This window comes from Miniopterus natalensis, chromosome 1 (genome assembly GCF_054644295.1).
Source record: "Miniopterus natalensis isolate mMinNat1 chromosome 1, mMinNat1.hap1, whole genome shotgun sequence".
In the NCBI taxonomy this organism is placed as follows: Eukaryota; Metazoa; Chordata; class Mammalia; order Chiroptera; family Miniopteridae; genus Miniopterus; species Miniopterus natalensis.
Window position 1 is genome coordinate 19624730 of NC_142081.1, and position 19832 is coordinate 19644561.

General features: G+C 47.0%; 1 protein-coding gene across 2 annotated transcripts in view; it reads right to left on the reverse strand.

Moving 5' to 3' along the window:
- Nucleotides 1-19832, reverse strand: part of IFT43 (intraflagellar transport 43) — a 72980-nt gene that overhangs the window by 20144 nt on the left and 33004 nt on the right. For both annotated transcript variants that reach the window (XM_016208698.2, XM_016208699.2), the window contains exons 4-5: nucleotides 1905-1937; nucleotides 1221-1267 (exon numbers count right to left, since the gene is read on the reverse strand). In XM_016208698.2, the coding sequence (XP_016064184.2) occupies nucleotides 1221-1267; nucleotides 1905-1937 (80 nt within the window). The remainder of the gene's footprint in view (nucleotides 1-1220; nucleotides 1268-1904; nucleotides 1938-19832) is intronic.

A 19832-nucleotide genomic window follows, 5' to 3' on the forward strand; every position in this document is an offset into this window, starting at 1 on the left:
CGGAAGGAAGAACAATCGAGTCAACACCTAATTAAAGTGTGACAGTCACCTGGCTCCGTGACTGGGCAGCTTACTTAACCTCTCTGTACTACAGTTTCTTCAGTTATAACCTGGGGATAGTAATAGTACTATTTCACAGGGCTGTTGTGGAGATTAAATGCTTTAACATCTATAATCTGGCAGACCAGAGCCTGATATATAATAAACACCTAATAAACATCAGCTACTGCTGCTGCTGTTGTTCCAACGCTGCCCAGGAGGTGGTAGGAGCACAAAGAAAGAACATCTGAGGCAGAGAGGGAGTGGATGGGAAGCGAACACATGTCAGGAGGTGATGCTTTGGCTGAGTTCTGAAGGACGAGGAGGGTGAGTGGGTAAAGGGGGGAGATACTCCAGGGAGGAGGGTGAGTGGGTAAAGGGGGGAGGTACTCCAGGGAGGAGGGTGAGTGGGTAAAGGGGGGAGGTACTCCAGGGAGGAGGGTGAGTGGGTAAAGGGGGGAGGTACTCCAGGGAGGAGGGTGAGTGGGTAAAGGGGGGAGGTACTCCAGGGAGGAGGGTGAGTGGGTAAAGGGGGGAGGTACTCCAGGGAGGAGGGTGAGTGGATAAAGGGGGGGAGGTACTCCAGGGAGGAGGGTGAGTGGGTAAAGGGGGGAGGTACTCCAGGGAGGAGGGTGAGTGGGTAAAGGGGGGAGGTACTCCAGGGAGGAGGGTGAGTGGGTAAAGGGGGGAGGTACTCCAGGGAGGAGGGTGAGTGGATAAAGAGGGGGAGGTACTCCAGGGAGGAGGGTGAGTGGGTAAAGGGGGGAGGTACTCCAGGGAGGAGGGTGAGTGGGTAAAGGGGGGAGGTACTCCAGGGAGGAGGGTGAGTGGGTAAAGGGGGGAGGTACTCCAGGGAGGAGGGTGAGTGGGTAAAGGGGGGAGGTACTCCAGGGAGGAGGGTGAGTGGGTAAGGGGGAGGTACTCCAGGGAGGAGGGTGAGTGGGTAAAGGGGGGAGGTACTCCAGGGAGGAGGGTGAGTGGGTAAGGGGGAGGTACTCCAGGGAGGAGGGTGAGTGGGTAAGGGGGAGGTACTCCAGGCAGAGGCAGCAGCAGGGATGCGCGCGCTGCGCACGTCTCAGTAAGGCTGCCGTAACCAGTGCCTCAGCTGCAGTCCAGGAAATGCTTCTGGGGCTCAGGGGCATCTCCGGAAGCCCTTCTGACTTCCTACAAGAACATCTTACCTCCTCCATCATCTGATCCATCCAGGCTCTTCTGTCTGAGGCGGTGACTGTCCCCAAAAAAGAAGGAAAGTAGAAAATGAGTTTTAAACACAGAAAGAAACCACTCAGATTTGTACTGTATCTATCCCTCTCCTAGATGAAAATGTCTCTGGGCCCACTCTCCTCCATCGACTTGCTTAGACCTAACTGGGCAACTGGGTCTGCCAAGTATGGCTGCCCAAGCTGGTATTGCATCAACCCAGACTTGATATGAACACTTCTCCTACCTCTAGAGGTGGGAAATTCGACAGCCCTGACTTTACACTACATCCTCACCTAGAAACTTTTTTTAAAACGTAAGTCTTATTAGAAGGCTAGGTTTAGAAAGCTGGTGCCACCTCTGCCCATCTGTATCAATAAAGCAAAACCAATGGGTCAGTAGTCTGATACCTGGACATGTAATTCTAAAAGCCACAGGGTGGAAGGTATGGCACGGCTACCAAGGCCAGGGTCCAGGCCTTCAGCGGGAGAAGTGGCACTAGTCAAACCCCTGACTCGGTAAGCAGGACTCCAGCCCCACACCACAGCCAGATTCATACTGTCTATTTTTTAATGCTGTTCAACAAAGGCTGCACAGATCTGACCACCAAGGCTGCACTGTCGACAAAGACCACCATAGGATGCCACAGAATACTGCAAACATACTCTTCCACTTCTTCAGAAGCCCTCCTTCCGGACCTGAAGGAGAGAAAGAGAAGGATTATGAGAGCCCACTGGTCTCGTACTTGATGTGCTAGTGCTATGTTGGAGGGGGCACATTAGCATATCCCAAGCGCTTTGTCTGGATTCCTCTTTATAGACCGAGGCCTACAGTCAGCATGAGGGAATTACAGACACTGTAGTGCCTTCTTACAACCTTATTTCAGCATGTCTCCAAATGAGATTACTGAGTTTAAGTGCAGGCTGAGTAAGCTCAAAAGCCAAACGAATATAGGTGATACTGTGCCCTCCTTTCTTTCAACAACTGACCAATTTATAGAGCACTCTTTTGGGACTGAGGCCTTGGGTCCCAGTTGGAGCTGTTGTGTTAACATGTGCAGCTTCCCATGAGCAAAAAGGGATGAACTAGCCATGCAGTCAGGCTGCAGGCTCAGGGGGCCTTTCTGCTCCCTCCACGTGAAGGACAGAAGCCCCTGTCAGTGATGTTGGGCGAGTAGTGCCCCTGGATATTCCATGGGAACTGGAAGCCTGTCGGGAAGCTTGACAGATATGCAGATTGCTGGAACTGGCAGCAGGGATGTCTGGATCAGCTGGTCTGGGGGCTGGGCAGCCCAGGAATATGCATCTTAAACCAATTTTCAGTAATTCTAATCCAAGTAGGATACTACTGACACTGAGAAAAACTGATCTTAAGTCTTCTGAATGAGACTGGCAAATGCTGACAATTGTTAAAGTTGGGTGATGGGTGGTGATTACTTTTCTGTATGCCTCGACATTTCCACAATAACAAAGTTTTTATTTTTTATGACTTCTTTTAAGTTAGAAATCAAACACCATGATGAGCTGGGGCAAAGGGCAGTGGCAATGACATAAAGGCCGGGAGGCAAGATGCATGCGAGGGCCCTCGACAGTGCTGGCCCACAAAGCCTCACCAGTAAGAACTATGTTGGAACCAAACAGCAATTCCTACAAAATGCAAAGACTTCGCCCAAAGAGTATACTCATAAATTAAGTCCAAGTTTAAACAGACTACTTTCCTTGAACTTTAGACCATAGCAACTGTACTGTGAAGGAAGGGAGGGAGGAAATAAATGAATTTGGTTGAAGCCAAGTTGGAAGAACAGGATGGAATAACTCTGAGGGGATCTTAGAGGCTGTGGCTTTGACTCTTAAAGGGCCAAGTAAAGAGACTGAGCAGCTAGGGGTAGGACAGTGAGTGGGACAGAGAGAGCAGTAAGAGGCCCAAGGTAGACTGCAAAGGGATGTCCAGGGCAGCACCACCAGGGTGTTGCTGAATGATGGAGGCTTCCAACACTGTTCTAAGTCGAAGGAATCCTAACATAGAGCCCAAGGCAGGAGCCGCAGCTGCCTCTTCTACGTGGGAGGAGAGAAGGCTCTGCTCCCAACGCACCACCTCTAACTGTCGTGGGGAAGTTGAACTCTATAAACCCACTGTCCAAATGACTCAGTAACTGATATGTCACCAACGGCAGAAGAGCTTGGATGGAAACAGGACCAGAGAATAGGGAATTAAGGAGGCCAGGTAGCCTAGGCCAGCAGCACCTTCATTTGTACAGAAGAGACATATCCAACTCTGCTTACCCTTAGGGCTTATGACTGAATTGGTCCACAGCAGTGTGCTGTGGCAAAAGTAGCAGTGATTTTGTTTGAAGGAGACAATAATGATAACGCTAATCTTTGGGGTAAGGCTGATTAATTGGCATTTATCCACTCAACATCCAAAAAGGGGATGAATTTCATACTTGGCTTAATTGCCGCTGAGCCCACATCCTGCTCTCTCTCACTCTAGGGGGAGCCACGGATCCTCCAGCATCTCATTTCACCCCGTGGGATGGAGCAAGATCAAAATGGAGCTCTCAAGGATGGTTGGCAGGATGCCCTCAGGTGGTGTTTTTTCTCTCTCTCTCTCTCTCTCCCCCTCCCCTTTTTTTCTCTCTCAGCCAGAACTGCAGGTTCTGTGAGCCTTCTGCTCTGCTGGGGAGATGGAAAAATGGCACAGAGCACCCAGCCCTTGATGAAGTTGTCCTCTTCCGGGCCTTGTCTAGCTTGCAGATAAGTTTGGTCTGGACCACATTGCTGTTTATTTTGATTTTGTTTTGTTTTGTTCTGTTTTAACGTGAATTTGTTGTCCAATTGGGAGATTTTGTACAAAAATCCAAATTTCTAAATTCTTCAGATACAAAGCCTGGCAACACTAGACCTACGTTCCCATGTGGGAAACTCGGGGAAGCTGAGTTGTGGCCCCGCCCTACAAGAGCCCGAGCTCCCAGCACCCCGACACGGGGTCCGGTACTGCTTCTTCACCATTCACCTGCACTGCTGGTTTCTCAGGAGCGAGGAGGTCAGTGAAGTCTGTGCTGTAGCTGTGCCGCTACCAAACATGGGGAAGCTAACGGGAGGCCAAGTGGGAAGCATATTTTAGGAGAATTGGCAGAGAGTATGCATCTTTATAGAAGTTTGGATATGCAAATAACCTGTATATGTATCTCAGTAATATAATTTAGGTGCTATTCTGAAATAAATCCACACTTCACAGGTTTACTTTACCTGCCTGGTCCCCAAAGAACACAGAGCCCAGTGCTAGGACAGAAGCTAGCACACGGTTTTCAAACTACGGGTCATGGCCCGTTAGTGACTCATGAAGTCAAATTAGTAAATCACCGGCCTTGTTTTAATAGCATAGAGGACGATAAAAGAAAGTGAGCTGCACGTAGTAAGGGTACGTAACAGGGAAACTTCTCTTTCAGTTTTATAGACACACATGCCGTCATGACAGAGTGTATTTTTAAATGGTGGTGACAGGTTAAAAGAATGAAAATGCAGTTGGTCTACCACAGCCCACAGGGTAGGTAACCAAAGGATTTGGGGCTGAAGGCCCGCCTGCCGCAGACCGTGTGAGGTGGAGGCGGAGGCCAAGAACTGTGGGTGCTGGGTCGTCTGTTCCTTGCAGACACACTCCTGAGGAAACGGACACGGTCCAGCCCATGGCAGGTGACGGGCCTCTTTCCCCAGGAGCGGCTATTCGAGGGTTTGGGAACATGACAATTATAATAATACCGTGAGACCATCTTACGCAGACGAGCACTTTTCAGTGCTCTTCAGAGGCATTCGCGTCTATCAGCACCAGCTGGCAGCGCGGGAAGGAGGCGGAGCGGGTTCCAGCGGCTCCCTGACAGACACTGGGCACTGAGTTGTGCGCTTCACCCAAACCACAGAGCTAGTTAGTGACGACGCCGAGACCAGAATCCCTGTCCCCCGACTTCCACCCTAGATTCCAAGCACACTGCCCTGAGCCTTCCCAAAAGCAGACACCACTGGATGTCAGATGTCCCGGGGGCACCCAGACATCTGCTTGGATTTACTGTGCAGATAGTCCATCCCCGACTTTCCACACTTACAGAAGGCAATAGACGGTACAGATAGAGAGCTGAGAGCTGGAGGGAGTCCTTTAAGCGGGGAGTTCTTAGCTAGTGGTGCATACGAGAACCACACCCGGGAGGCTTCTTCAGTGTCCTTGTGCTGGACCTCACCCCAGGCCCCCTGGGGTAGTAATTCCTAGAGATGGGGTCCCGTCATGTATATGGGAGTCACTGCCCTAAACCTTATTTCAGGTAGTAAGCAGCAAAATGGAAACCTTCCGTGTTGCCTGCTCTCTTCTAGCAAAAGTGTTCATGAACGCTGACCTGACCTCCAGGCTGAGGGGAGCACAGACTGAAGCCTCATCCAGAGTGTTCCTAAGGTCACTATCCCAAAATTCAGACAAGATCCCATGGTTCATAAAAACTGGGCAGGTGCTCCCCACCCTGGCAGATCCAGAGCAATTCAGATCCGATTAGAGATGCTTGTTCAATATTCAAAATGTAAAACATAGAGGTTGCTGAACCAGCACTTTGAAAAGTTAATTAAATGCCAGGTTTCTTTTTAAGAGCTACTCCATCACTTGCTGATTGCTCTGGCCATTTTGCAGAGTGAAGCTTTCACTCTGGACAATGAGAGTAAATGTTCTCCCTCACCTCCCACCTTGTGGAGACGGGGGACAGGAGTAAGGGCACTCTGGCTTCCTGCTTTCCAGCGATGATGCAACAACCTGGCCAGTGACTTACAAGAGGGGACACCAGGGTTGTCTCGATGGCCCTTTCCCAATCACTAAAAACATTCAGCCTTACATGAAGCTGCCAGTTCCCTAAACATCAGGTTCTCGAGTAGGAGACTTCAAGGTTAAGGGTGTGGTCTGGTCATCTCTACCTTCATTTAAAGCCTAGTCTTCAGCTTAACACTCAACCAGTCCCCTCCTGGTTTGCACTCCCACTTCTTTATGACCCACACTAGGTCTCTCCTCCCTGGCCTCACAGGTCATCCTCAATTCTCAGGGAAAGCCCATCTCCAGGCCCCTGCCCCGATAGGCCTGTGATAGGAAGGCTGATGACTTACAATAACACTTAACATTTATTGAGCTTATTGGGTGCCGGGCACTGTCATTATATTCTCTTGTTTATATATTACATATATCATACATGGTATTGTATGTTATTTATCACATTATCTTATTTAATTTACTCCATTTTACAGACAAGGAGACTGGGGCTCAGAGAAGTACAGTCACTTGTGTAAGGTCACCCCGCTAGAAAGTGAGAGGGTCAGAAGACAAGTTCTGGACTGTTGGACACAAAGCCCCGTTCCTGACCCCTACACAGTATAGGACCATGCGGGCAGCTCTACACCATGGGAAGAGCTCATCTTATAGACTCTGTGTCCAATCTAATTGATATTTTCCATGGCAAGGATATACTCTCAACTTCCAGTAGTAATGTAGCTTTGTCAGCCTTGACAATTTGGTAATTAATACTGGTTTAATTGTCTGTGTGATTTATTATGTATGTTTTATTTACAACATGACAGCTTGCGTAGTGGCAAAAAAAAGAGATTCCATGTAGCTAAGTCACCTTTCCGTCCACGTGCTGTCCTTTCCTACATTCTTCTGCTCAAATGCAACTCCTTTCTTTTGGCACTGAGAGACCACACTGGCATTCCATGGGCATGATCTGGCCAGCTGGGGGCAAGCTTGATCGCACTGGCACATCTGGAGCTGCAGCCACACAGGCCCGTTGCCAAACCCTGGGTCCTCGATTCCGTTCTGGGGCTGCAGGGCTGCAGGGCAGACGTGCCGTAACGGGAAACCCCGCCTGCAGGGCTACCTTCATCCTCCCTGCCGGATCAGACAGCAGGCTCAGCGGCCCGTACACGGGTTGCCGGCCGAAGGGTGAAAGGCAGCCCTAATGTAGACATCATCTCAGCCAAAATGTTTCTCTCGAGTTTAATGGAATACTGCAGAGATCTAAATGGAGATAAAGTACCACGGCTCAGAGAACAGCCAGGATGCTATCTTTATGCAGCATGGCAATGTTCAGTGGTTAATTAGACACCGTTAACCTATTTTAGCAGGGGACATAACTGGGATAAATGGGGGGAAGTGTCCTTGAAGTCTCTTAATATCCACATCACACACTGGACCCTAGACTCGCCTCCCTGCTGCGAGACAGAACAGGCTTTAAATAGACCAAAGTGCCAGGCATCTAGAGCCCTGACTGTCCCAGTGGAAGACCCTCTCCCCTGACCTCGGCCTCCAGGGGAGGGCTGTGAAGGGTTTGGACAAGTGGTTACTATTACAACGTGATGCCCGTGAGAGAAAAGCTAAAGCCACAGTAAGGAGCTCCCAGGGCTCCCAGGACAAAAAGAAGAAACTCTGTAGCCAGAGGCCACATTTGTAAAGAAACACCTGGCAAAGGGAAGAACAGGAATAAGGTACCAGCTAAACTGCAGCCAAAAGCATCACTTCTCTAAAGGAAATCAAAATGCCATTGTCTTGCATGGTTTTCTACCGTCATAATTTAAAATGTCCAATAAAGATCTCACAAGCGCCTCCGAAACCTCACTGAGGAAGATTAACCAAGGCATGAGAGGGGGGGATCTGTCCCAGATCATATAATACATCACTAGCACATCCCAAACCAAGGCTCTACTTTATAAATTGTGTGCCGGACCCAAGGAACCCTCACAGTGAAAACCCAAATCTGAGCAAAGGGGAATTTGCTGTCATAATCTTGGCTATTGGGTCCATTCAGCATTAGGTAGTACACTGGTTAATTGCGGTCCTTCTGCTCTAAGATGTCCCCATACCTGTAATACTAATTAAGAACCAGATATTTCTCATGGATGAAGTTTTCTTTGGCCAACAGATTTCTCATGACTGAGATCTCTCCTGAAAGCTGAAGTCCCTTCTCTTTCCCCTCTTGGTGCCTAGTTCTTGCTATTCATGTGTTTAGTGTCCAGCATGTGTTTTAGGTATTGTATTCTCTCCCTTCTTTTAGTGACAAGGAACAATTCCCCAACACCCAAATTTTGGCACTTTAAGGGTTTTAGGTCACACTAGATTGTATTTGGCTACTGCTGGCAAGCTGTCAAATCAACAAGATGTTTCGTAGAAAGATGAAAACCGATGTGTGTGTCCTGTCTGTAGACTGCCAAGCCCTATCAAGTAAAGGTACAGGGAATTACAGGACAAATCCTGGGTGAAGTTTGCCCCCTGCTGGTCAGATTCAAAATAACATCTTTGTTCTGAAGCAACCTCTAATGGAGCACTTATGTATCAGGAGGAAAAAGAGGTGAAATATATAGAAATAGTAACTAAAAATAGTTACAGGAACATAAAATGTATATACATGCCTGCTATCAAAAAACTTAAAAAGTAGAAGAGTTTAGAGCTCTAGATCTTAGCTATCTCAAATGAACATTATTTTATTCAGAAACCTTATCTATTAGGCACGAATGGGAGGTATTGGAATTTGGGGCTCTTTTGCTCAGGGTTTTACAATCTGGTTGGAGAAAAGAACATTATAGAAATAACAGTGATATCTCCAGAAGACACAGATTGCAGTGACTGAGGTTCCCACCACCATCTACCCCGTGCATCTTCTACACAAGGAAACGGAGACCAGGAGTTGGTAAAGGGACTTAACTAAAGCCCCAGAGCTAGCTGGACACAGAGCTGGAACTAGAAGCCAAGGTTTACACTTTCTGATCTGCTGCTGGTCCCATCATGCCCCAAACTTAACAGGGCAAGTGAGGCAGATGCAAGCAAAATGTCATGGGAGCACTAAAAGGAAGGAACTGGCTGTGCCAATCGGGGGAGCCTGGGGAGGCTTCCTAGAAGACTTGCCAAGTGAAAGATGAGTGGGCCTGCAATAGGCAGAAAGGCTGCAGGAGGGCTTTTCCAGCTGAAGGAAACAACCTGAGTAAAGGTAGGACGCATGAAGGGGTTAGGTGTGTCCAGAAGAGAGCAGGGGACCCAGTGTGGCTACAATACAGGCATGGTGGTGGCTGACATGAGGACTGCACGAGAGCTGGCTGGAAGAGCAACCAGACTGGAACAAGATGTCATTATACGTTGCTATCGACTCTATAATATATACACTGACATCGGTCAGGGATCCAGAGGGAACTATGGGGCTAGAAATCAATTTTCACTGGGTTCCCTTTTTATCTCTTTGAGTTACTTAAGTCCACAACTTAGAGAGAGGCTGCAATGAATAATACACAGCTCACCTCGCATCCTGCCGCATAAAGCAGCAGGAAGTGGTTGAGTGTAAGAAGCTGTTCTCCCACCTGCTGGGGGACAGGATGGGAGGAAAAGCAGCTGGGAAGAAGGCACCAGGACAGTGTTTCCCTAACATCTGTCACTTTCAAATGCTACCCTCACTAATTTTGCTATAGTGGTGCACTTTCTACACCTACTTTATATTTTCTTTAAGTAGATTCCTTAATTTTACTTCAATAAACTTGCTTAAAAGAAAACTTAATATCCTCAATGGAAAGCTAGCATCACTAGCCATAAAGGAGGTAACTGTAAAAAAAATACAGTTTTTAAAAGACACGAAATGAATTTTATTATAGTTAGATATTACTGTTTGCAAAAAGTCTGAGCCTATGGCTTATTCTTTTTTTGTTAAAAAGGTAGATTAGCAAGGCTAGGAAGGGTAAAAGCAATGCTAGCTGCAAACTGAGACTTTTCCATTGACATGATGAGAGGGACTGAAAGCAAACAGAAAAGAAGAACCTCATGACTTGATGCCAGTCTCTGGGAAATGCAGCTGTAAGGACGGAAAGTGAAATGACACAGGATGTGCGGACTGGAAATCATGGGTCCACAGGTCAGGGAGCAAACTTTTCTGTTTCTGGAAACCTTTATTTCAGTCCATTTTTAAGTGCTGAACGGATTGGGTCTTCTACTTTTCCTGGAGAGAATTTTCTGCTCTGTATGGAGAAACCAGTGAAGATTTCCTTCCAGTCACTTCCTACATTGTTTTCTCTCCCCCTGTTTTCCATCCCCCAAAATGATGGTCCCCTTAAAAGCCATGAATACATTGAGATTCACCCAAGTGAGACGCTGCTCAAAGAGGAGGAGGTGCCTCCTGCTAGAGGTGACCCCTTTCCAACTGCTAATGTGAGAGGCCACCGGCAGTGCAGGGCTGTGTGGCAGCCTCCTGGAAGGCTCAGGACCCACCCTGGTGTATCCTTGGTATAGATGAACTTCAAAACATGGCCTTTTGTACAATGACCACTGTGAAACCAGAAGTAACTGGCACAGCCACTGGTAACCAGCTGTGGTGAGGGTGGCACAGGTCAAAAAGTAAACTCTCTGGCAGACTCACTAGACCAGGAAAAAACCTATTTCAATTTCATGTGCACATTTATGCCCACATATGCCCAAGTTGCTGCTTCTATACTGAAACTGCTTCTAGTTACTCCTCAGTAAAGGACTAAAAAGAAAAGGGAAGAAGTAGGTCTGATGTTCACAGATGCATATTATTTTTGAGAGGCTGAATCCATCAAAGGGAGAGCAAGGGGATCGTTTATGTCGGGCGAATTTTAACCAATGGCTGGCATCTCTAGCCATTCCCTCCTGGCTTTCAGCTGCTCGCGCTGCAAAGCAGCGAGCCCCCCTCAGCAGAGAGCTGGCTCAGGGGATGCAACTTTTTTCCTTGAAAGTTTTTTTGTTCAATAAGATTGCTTCATATGATCAACATCTCATTTCTGCGAGGGTCCCGGAGGATAGCAGTAAAGACAACTTTATTCTAACAGGCTCACTACTGCACAAATAGTATAGTCCGTGGCCTTTTCATGAACTTGAGATAAATGCGTGCAGCTTTCAAGGTTTGAGGATGGGCATGGCTGCATGAGAGGCACATCCTATTTCACTAATTAGCTGTCTGACCTTGGGCAGCAGGCAAGGTGACATTTAAGGGCTTTTTAAAGATTCTATAACTGAGTCACTTAACCCCCCACCCCTAGGCCTCATTTTCTCCATCATAAACTAAAGGAGCCACACTCCCTGATTCCTCAGGTCCTTCCCCAGCTGTAAATGACATGGACCCTGCCTCTCTGCATCCTGGTCCCCACCCCATTCTGCTCCTCATAAATACCACATTCTATCCTGAAAACCCCCCCAGAAACCCCTTCTCCACAACTGGTTTATCCAAATCTAAAGTTTCAATCGATACACTATAAAGTGTTCGTTTGGATATCCCAAAGTCAACATGCTGGGGAAGCACACAAATGGGAGGGAGGGAGGGAGGGAGGGGAGGGGGAAGGGAGGGAGGGGGGGAGGGAGGGAGGGAATAAAGGAAGGGTGGGGAAGGAAAAGGAAGGGACTTCTTCCCTTTATCAATCATTTTTAGAGACAACCAAGTTAACACAGGCTCTCTTCCTACCTAAGATCTTAAGACATTTTCCTCCTTGGCCCTCCCTTCTCCTTTCTTCTCTGTTGTCAAAACCTGCCATACTTTCCAAATTGCATGGAGAAATTTTACTTTCCCTTTATACTCCTCTCCTAAACAGTTAACCCACTTAACATTCCCACTTGTTTCCTGCCTGCCTACTCTGACTCCTTTCTAGTTCCTTTCCAAGCCGTTGGAAAGAGGGTATTTGTCTGGACCGGCTGAGCCCTCAAACAGCGTATGTTGGAAATTAGCCCTGTTCTCCGGGTCTGGGAGAGCAGGGCCCCAGAGCTCAGTCACTCGGGATCCTGTCAGCCTAGGCGTGGGTGCTGAGCTCTGATCTTGGGCCCCAGTTTGACAAACTGGCTTAAAACCAGTGGCTCTGAGTATGAGCTCTGGAGTCATAAGTTTCAAATCAGTTTCACTGTTCACCAGCTTTGCACTCTTGGGCAAGCAACTTAAATTGTGCAAAACTGGTGATAACACCACATTGCAGTTTATGGGGATGTTGTAAGAATCAAGTAAGTTAATTAATGCAAAGCAATCGGCATGGTGCTTGGCACACAGGAAGTGCTCAGTGGACAGTAGCTGCTGCTTCTATTACTATCATCATCATCATCGTCATCATCATCACTGCAGTCTCCATTGCCTATACTGCTAATCCTTGCTTGATGTTTTTTCTTCCCGTCTTGTCACTGAACTCCAGCCCAGAGATGGGAGCTGGCTATGTGTGCCCAGCTGAGTCACTTCATAATGTTTTGCTTTTAGACCCACTGTTCCCGTTTCACCACAATCCTGCTGCCCCTTGCTGAACGTGCCTGGAGCCCTCAATGGACATGCCCAGCAGCCTGCTCTGGAGACGAGCCTTCACCTCCCAACTACACACCTCCTCTGCACATGAGAAGCACTTTGACCACTTTGCAAAGCCTCTCCAGCAGTTGGCCCCTCCCTCCCTCCTTCCTTCTTTCCTTTCTTTAATATGTTTTTATTGATTTTTAGAGAGAGAACAAGGGAGAGGGATAGAGACAAAGAAACATCGATGAGAGAGAAACATCACCAACCAGCTGCCTCCTGCACACCCCCTACTGGAGATGGAGCCCACACCCAGGCATGTGCCCTGACCAGGAATCGAACTGCGATCTCTTGGTTCACGGGTTGACAATCAACCACTGGGCCACGCTGGCCTGAGAAGGCCCCTGCTTTCTACCACAAAATTATATCAGCCTCTGGGCTTAACCTCCGGGTTCCTCAGTGGACACCACCTTGTGGATTCCATCTCCTGCTTCACTTTTCTGCCCCTTGGTTCCCTTCCTCCGTTTCAGCCACTTCTGTTTATTCCTGTCTAAAAAGCAATTTTTTCTGGCTTTTGAGCCTTTCCGAAGGATTTCCCACTTCCGGGAAGCTTCTAGAATTAGGTGAAATTGTGTCTATGCCATTTAGCATTAATCCTCTGCTCACATGACACAGTCTTTAGAGTGGGACAGGCTCTTGCAGCTTGATGGGGAGACACAGACCTGAAACCAGAGGCGGGGCTGCTAGTGCCCCAGTAACCAGAACCGGCTCCCTAGCTGGCTGCCTGGGAATGGATCCAGTTCTTGGAGGGCACTGCAGGGTTAGAAGGAACGATCATTTCCAATGCCTAATTGAATTTAATGACTAGCCTAATTACGCCTTTTAATGGCAGGACTGGCATGGCCTTGGCTCGTGCCCCTACGTACAGGCTGCATCCTTTGCACTCACCTTCTCCTCAGGGTCAGCAGCGGGCTGGAGCACAGCTCTGCAGACAGGTAGGCCAGAGGAGGTTAGGAAGGGCGTGGGTCATGCATTCACTCTCCGACACTCTTCCCACAGGCCGAACATGCTGGAGCCGTGGCAAGACAGCCCTCGGGGAATCTGCGAGGCTCTACCCAATGCAGAGGCCCTAGCACTGAACCAGGGGCCAAGGGCACAAAGATGGAAGGCAGCAAGGCACAGAGAACAAGAGCATGACCCCATAGTCAGACTCACCTGGGTTCAAATCCTGCTGCCTACTTGCTAGCTGTGTGACTTTGAGCAAGTTATTTAACTTTTCTCAACTTCCATGTCCTCATCTGAAAGCAAGGATCATAATAGAACCTATACCTCATGGGGTTGTTTTGAGAATAAAGTAAGACAACTGTGCTTAGCACAGTGCCCAGCACAAAAGCCCAATAAATGGGGGTGGGTGGGGGGGTGGGGTGTGTGTGTGTGTGTGTGTGTGTGTGTGTGGTGTGTGTGTGTGTGTGTGTGTGTGTGTGTTTTTTTTCCCACCCATACAGCAAGAGAGCTAGGCGAGATGTGGGCTGTCCACATTTGGGTTCTGCAGCACGGCCCCAGAAGACAGGATCCAAATCAGAGGACAAATTTCCTAAAGATGAGCCATTGTTAGAAATCAAGGGGGCTGATGATGGCATAAAAATTAGAAATCAACTAGATTCCTACCACAGGGGAACAGCATGTCCACACCACGGGATTATTATGCAGCAGCTAGAAAATGAGGTAAATCTACCCGTGCTAAAAGAGCTCCAAGATGTACTATTAAGTGAAAAATGAAAAAAATTAAGGACCAAAACAAAATCTGATCCCATTTACATAAAAAAATATGTGTGTGTATCTGTGTGTGTGTGTTTGCACTTCTGCAAAACTATAAACTACAAAGGGCTAAAAGGCAACAGGACATGCTAAGAGCCCATTCTAGAACCGCTCCTTGTTTTTTATTACAAAAATAAAAATTCAAGGGTAAGTTAACTTGTCAAGAAAAGCTGAAGGCTTGAAAGGAAGCTGGGAGCAGGCTCTAGGGGAGGTGAGAATCAGGGCCTGTGCTTGGCAGTCTTTGGTAGGCCTCCCGCAGGTCCCCCACAGGCGATGGGAAGCAGTATGCTGACTTAGGCCCTTAGAAACACAGTCATTGTACGCTGTGGGGCCTTGCTGTCCTTTCCCTGGTATACATAAGCAACGAGTTCATCCCAAGTCACTGAGTGTGCTCCTCCCTCCTCCCTGGGCACCAGGCACTGTCCTCCGCTCCAGGGAGGGAACTGGACAGAGCCACTTGTCAGGAAGACAGCTCCCCTTTTCAGAGTGAGACGTGAAGTATCCAAAGCTGCTACTCCACATGGGGCTTACGGGAACAGACTGCTATCACCTTCAATTGGGAGGCACTTGACAGAATTGCAAGATTCCAATTATTTCATATTTAGGCATTTGCATAAGTAAATTGGTTTTGTGACACTAGACAAGCCACCCAGGGCCCTACACTGCAATGAATATAAGGTAGAACATCTCTGCTTGCTCTGAACCAAAAAACACTATGTCAAGCCACTTGGAAGTGCGTGAAAATGCCCCCCAAATCCTCAATGAGAAAAAGGTGGGTGCTTGCTTCAGATGTGTCCTCTAGCCTATAGGATCTATATGTTCCATATCTAAAGCCAGTATGATACTTTCCAAAGAGTCAGGTTATAGCAATTACGTGAGTAAACACTGGAAGTTGGCTTTTTCAACCTGGGAAAAGATCACAAGTATTGTCTGCTTGTGATTACTTTTATTGAAATAGGAATTGTGGAGTACTATGCAGCCCTTAAAAATGAGGCAGTTATACTCTAGACTGAAATTTGGAAAGGGTGACTTTCAGGAAGTATGTCATGGCTGTGCACCTTCAGGGCTGAGTAGGAAAGGACAGCTCAGTTAAGTCCCACCATTATCCAGCCCTTCTCTTCATTCCTCTCCACCTAACAGCTACCAAACAACCAAGTCTCTGAAGACAAGAAAGGCATAAGGACAGAATGCGCCTGGTATATCCTACTCTTTTCCCTACTTCAGAGAGGATACTTAGTTTTCACCAGTTGTTTCAACATAAGTGGTCCAGGTGTTATTTATTTCATTTTCAGATACTACTGAAGGTATATAATCTACAGCAATAAACAATGCAATTAAATTCCAATTTTCTTAAAAATAACAAAAACAAAAACCACGTGAATTTTCTAAGTTCATTAAGGTTAAAAACATATCTAGATCTTCTTCTACCATCTTTCTGTGCAGGCTCTGACATGACTTGAGAGCAAAGCAAGAAATTACCTTTGGGGAGTCTACACAAAACAAATGCAGGGTGTACGTTAAAAAGATATGCAGTGGCTTGGCCCTGAAGCCGCCTTTCCTGTATTTGCTATGTCTTAGAAGCCATGTGGAGGAAAAGCACACATGCAGGCAGAAGCAGGGATGATAGAGCTGAGAAAGAAGTCCAGGCAGAGGGCTCTCATGGGCATCTCCAAACACCACAGAAACAGGGACATGAGCCTGAGCCTTGGGCAGAGCTATCGGAAATGGTGCACAATTATCTACCTAAGACCTTCCCTCTCAATCATCTCACATGAACCACCTCACGTGATTTCACCCAATATTGGACACTCACCTCTGATGAATGAGCAATCTCGCTGAGAACCAAATAACTGTTCACCCAGGATGCCCAAGACCCCTGGTCACGCCATACCGATTCTGAGCCCTTTGTGGCTGAGGGCAACATGTGGAAACTAAATTCTCAATACTTCTAAACAAAATTGTGTTTAATGATAAAATCTGAAGGTCAAGGATTTCTTTTACTTCATTGGGACTCAAGGATACCTGGTCCCTTTTTAATTACTGAAGCTCCATAAGAAATGCCCCAAATTCACTCACTGATCAAATATGTGCTGAGCAGCTATATATGCCAGGAACCACAGACTCAGAAGCAAACAATACAGACAAAAATCTTCTACACAATAACTATTTACTAGTTACTAGTAATGCAAATGCAAAAGCAGCGGCAGCTTTCAAACAGTTCAGTAAAAAATAAAAAACAAAAACGAGGGAATGAGGACAGGGCCACATGTGGAAAAACATTTACAACCAGAGGCTATTTGTTGGACCATTCTTGCAGCTTTTCTATAGGTTTGAAATTTTTCAAAATAAGGCAGGAGGAGGGAAAAGGCAGAAATGCAGGTCTAAATTGTATTTTAGGCAACACATATTTGGTGAGATAAAGTGCTTTATAGAAGAATGTGTGTTAATCAGTGAAGATGAGAAAAACACCATTTGACATCCTTTAATGAAATCATAGCTCTAGGCGACAATCATCAATGGACACTATGACCACTGGGTGGGAGTTTGGTGTGGAATGTGAAATGGAGGCCACACCCCATCTCCACTGATCAGTCCCAGCCTCACTTAACATGGAAGCCAACACCTGGGCCTTCTCAGGCCTGTACCTTCAGATGGGACGCAGCGGGATGTACACCTACAAAGTATTTCTGCCCAAACAGGGGGCCTGAATCTACCTACCAGTTGATCTAGATCTAACTTCCAGTTTTTCAAAAGGAACATGGAGTCAAAGGAACAAGTTAAACATCATGACTAGAAAACAATGGGCCAAATCCCAAATAAAAGAGTTAAACACAGCTATCTAATGACTAAATTACAAGGTGTGGGCCTTGATTTGCCCTTTTTACAATCCAAACTTAAAGACATCTTAGAGCCCTGGCAGGTGGCTGTTGGTTGGAGCATCATCCGTGCACCAAAAGGTTGCAGGTTCAATTGCCAGTCAGGGCACACACCTAGGTTGTGGGTTCGGTCCCCGGTCAGGGAGAATATGGAAGGCAACCAATCAATGTTTCTCTCACATCGATGTCTCTTGTCTCTCTCTAAAAAATCAATAAACATATCCTTGGGTAAAGATTTTTTAAAAAGTTGTTTTTTTTTTTTTTAAAAAAAGACATTTTAAGACCATGGAAGTACCTGAATATAATCTGGATATCAGATGACATTAAGGAATTGTTATTAACATTGACAGGCATGATAATGGAATGATGGTTAATAAATAAAAACAGTCCTCGTCAGTTAACAAAAATTCTCTCTAGCAGAAAAGGAAGGAGGGACAAGGCAGTGACATTCTTTCTATGTGTCAAGCTCCCCTAACTCATCCTTGGCTCATAAACATTACCATTTCATGTTCTTCACACCCATATGTACACCTTCTTGAGATTAAATAACTATATAGCCTCACACACACACCACCCAGAACCTCCCCATCTTTCTCAAGGCTTGCCGCACCTAAAAATGCCCCTCAAATGGAAAACAGGTGGGCTGATAAGACTCTCGTGGTTACAGGTGGCCAGCCTGGGGCCTCAGCAGGTGCAGGCCTGGCCCAGCAGGTCCAGGGGCAGAGCACCCACATCATGGCACACCTGCACCCACAGAGGGGAAGCTCCAGCTGACTTACCCCTGTGATGCCTTTCTAAGAAACTGACTTCTGGGGGATGGACAGCCTGTGACAGAGCTCGGTTAAGAAGACAAACATGCATTTGCACCTGTGATTACAAATCCAGGAGCGCAGCAGCTCTGTGCGTTTGTGCCTTTCACACTTTTGTAGCTTAGTAAGAATTAACCACTCACTGCTAACAGGAAGGCAAAGAGACTCTGGCATGGCAATGACACAGGGGGGAGGACAGAAGCCCTTTAGTATTCTTGGAACATCAAGGCCATTAAAAAAAAAGCAAGAGGGAGAGAAGGAGGAGGGAAGGGGGCAACCTCAGGACCAGCACAGGGCTGTTCTACCGCCATCTTGATGTCCTTGACGCGTGCAGATGGTGTGGAAGTGGCTGGCACCAGAACAGCCCATGAGAAGGAACGAGCGGCCAATGGAGATTTATGTGAGGAGAGTGAGATGGACAAGGTAAAATTGTCAGGAGGAGTTGTTAGAAAGTAAAATATATTGTGACAATTCCACTCCTGCCGTTCATCAATAAACTGACAGATCATTTAGTGTCAATTAGGAGTGATAGATGGACAAGTCCCCATGATCCTGGGCCAAAATTAATGGCTGGGAGGGAGAGGGTGATTGAAAATGACGGCTGACATTGAGAGCAAAGTCCTGAAAGTCCCTGAGGGGCCATTACTTGCCTCATTCCCTTGCAGATCAATGCAGGGACAAACCCAAAAACAGACACTTTGAGACAAAACTTAATCAGACTACCTTTCCTTCCTCCCTTTACCAAGTCTGGTTATCTCTGTTTTAGCTCCACTCCCCATGGTCAAGCCAGTGTCCTACATCAGGCAACTTCGGAGCCAAGGACAGCCTGGCTCCAAGATGGAATCTCTGGCAAAGCAATGACTTTGGTGCCAGGAGAAGGGACAGGTAGTGATCTCGGGTCCCTGGCAATTCTGAATACAGCCTGTTCCTGTGGCTCAAGGGTCAGCAATTGAGTTCCAGCACCCAACATCTCCAGCCATTGAGGTGGATGGCACATGCTCTGCTCTTTACCTTGGGCAGAGTTATGCAAATAAACCAGAGGTATGGGCAGTAAGAAAGAAGGAAATCTTAACTTTTTGTGACAGCATGGCTGGATGTGGTGAGTATTATGCTAAGTGAAATAAGCCAGTCAGAGAAAGACAAATACCATATGATTTCACTTATACGTGGAATCTGATGAATAAAATAAACTAACAAACAAAACAGAAACAGACTCATAGATACAGAGAACAGACTGAGAGCTGTCAGAGGGGAGGGGGGTTGAGGGTTTGGGTAAAAAAAGTGAAGGGATTAAGCAAACAAACAAACAAAACCCCTCATAACACAGACAACAGCATGGTGATTATCAGAGGGAAAGGGGCGGGAGGACGTAGAAGAGGGTAAGGGGGGGTAAATGGTGACGGAAGGAGACTTGACTTTGGGTGGTGAGCGCAGAATACAATATACAGATGATGTATTATAGAATTGTACACCTGAAACCTATACAATTTCATTAACCAATGTCACCCCAATAAATTCAATTCAATCAGAGGTATCCCAGAAACTCACATCCTGTGGCTGTGAGGGCCTCAGTCAGATCTGCAAACATCCCTTCCACTTCCTCCTGATGACAACATAAACGTAGCTTCACTTTCTTCCTACCTCCCTCATAAACAGATACCTGCCTTATAGAAAGGAACCCACTCGACAGAGTTCATGTAATGCACATATAAGGTAAGGCTATGAAATGAATGTGCTTCCCCCAAGTTCCCATGTTGAAACCCTAATCCCCAATGTGATGGTTTTGGGAGGTGGGGCCTTCAGTAGCAAATTCAGGTTAGATGA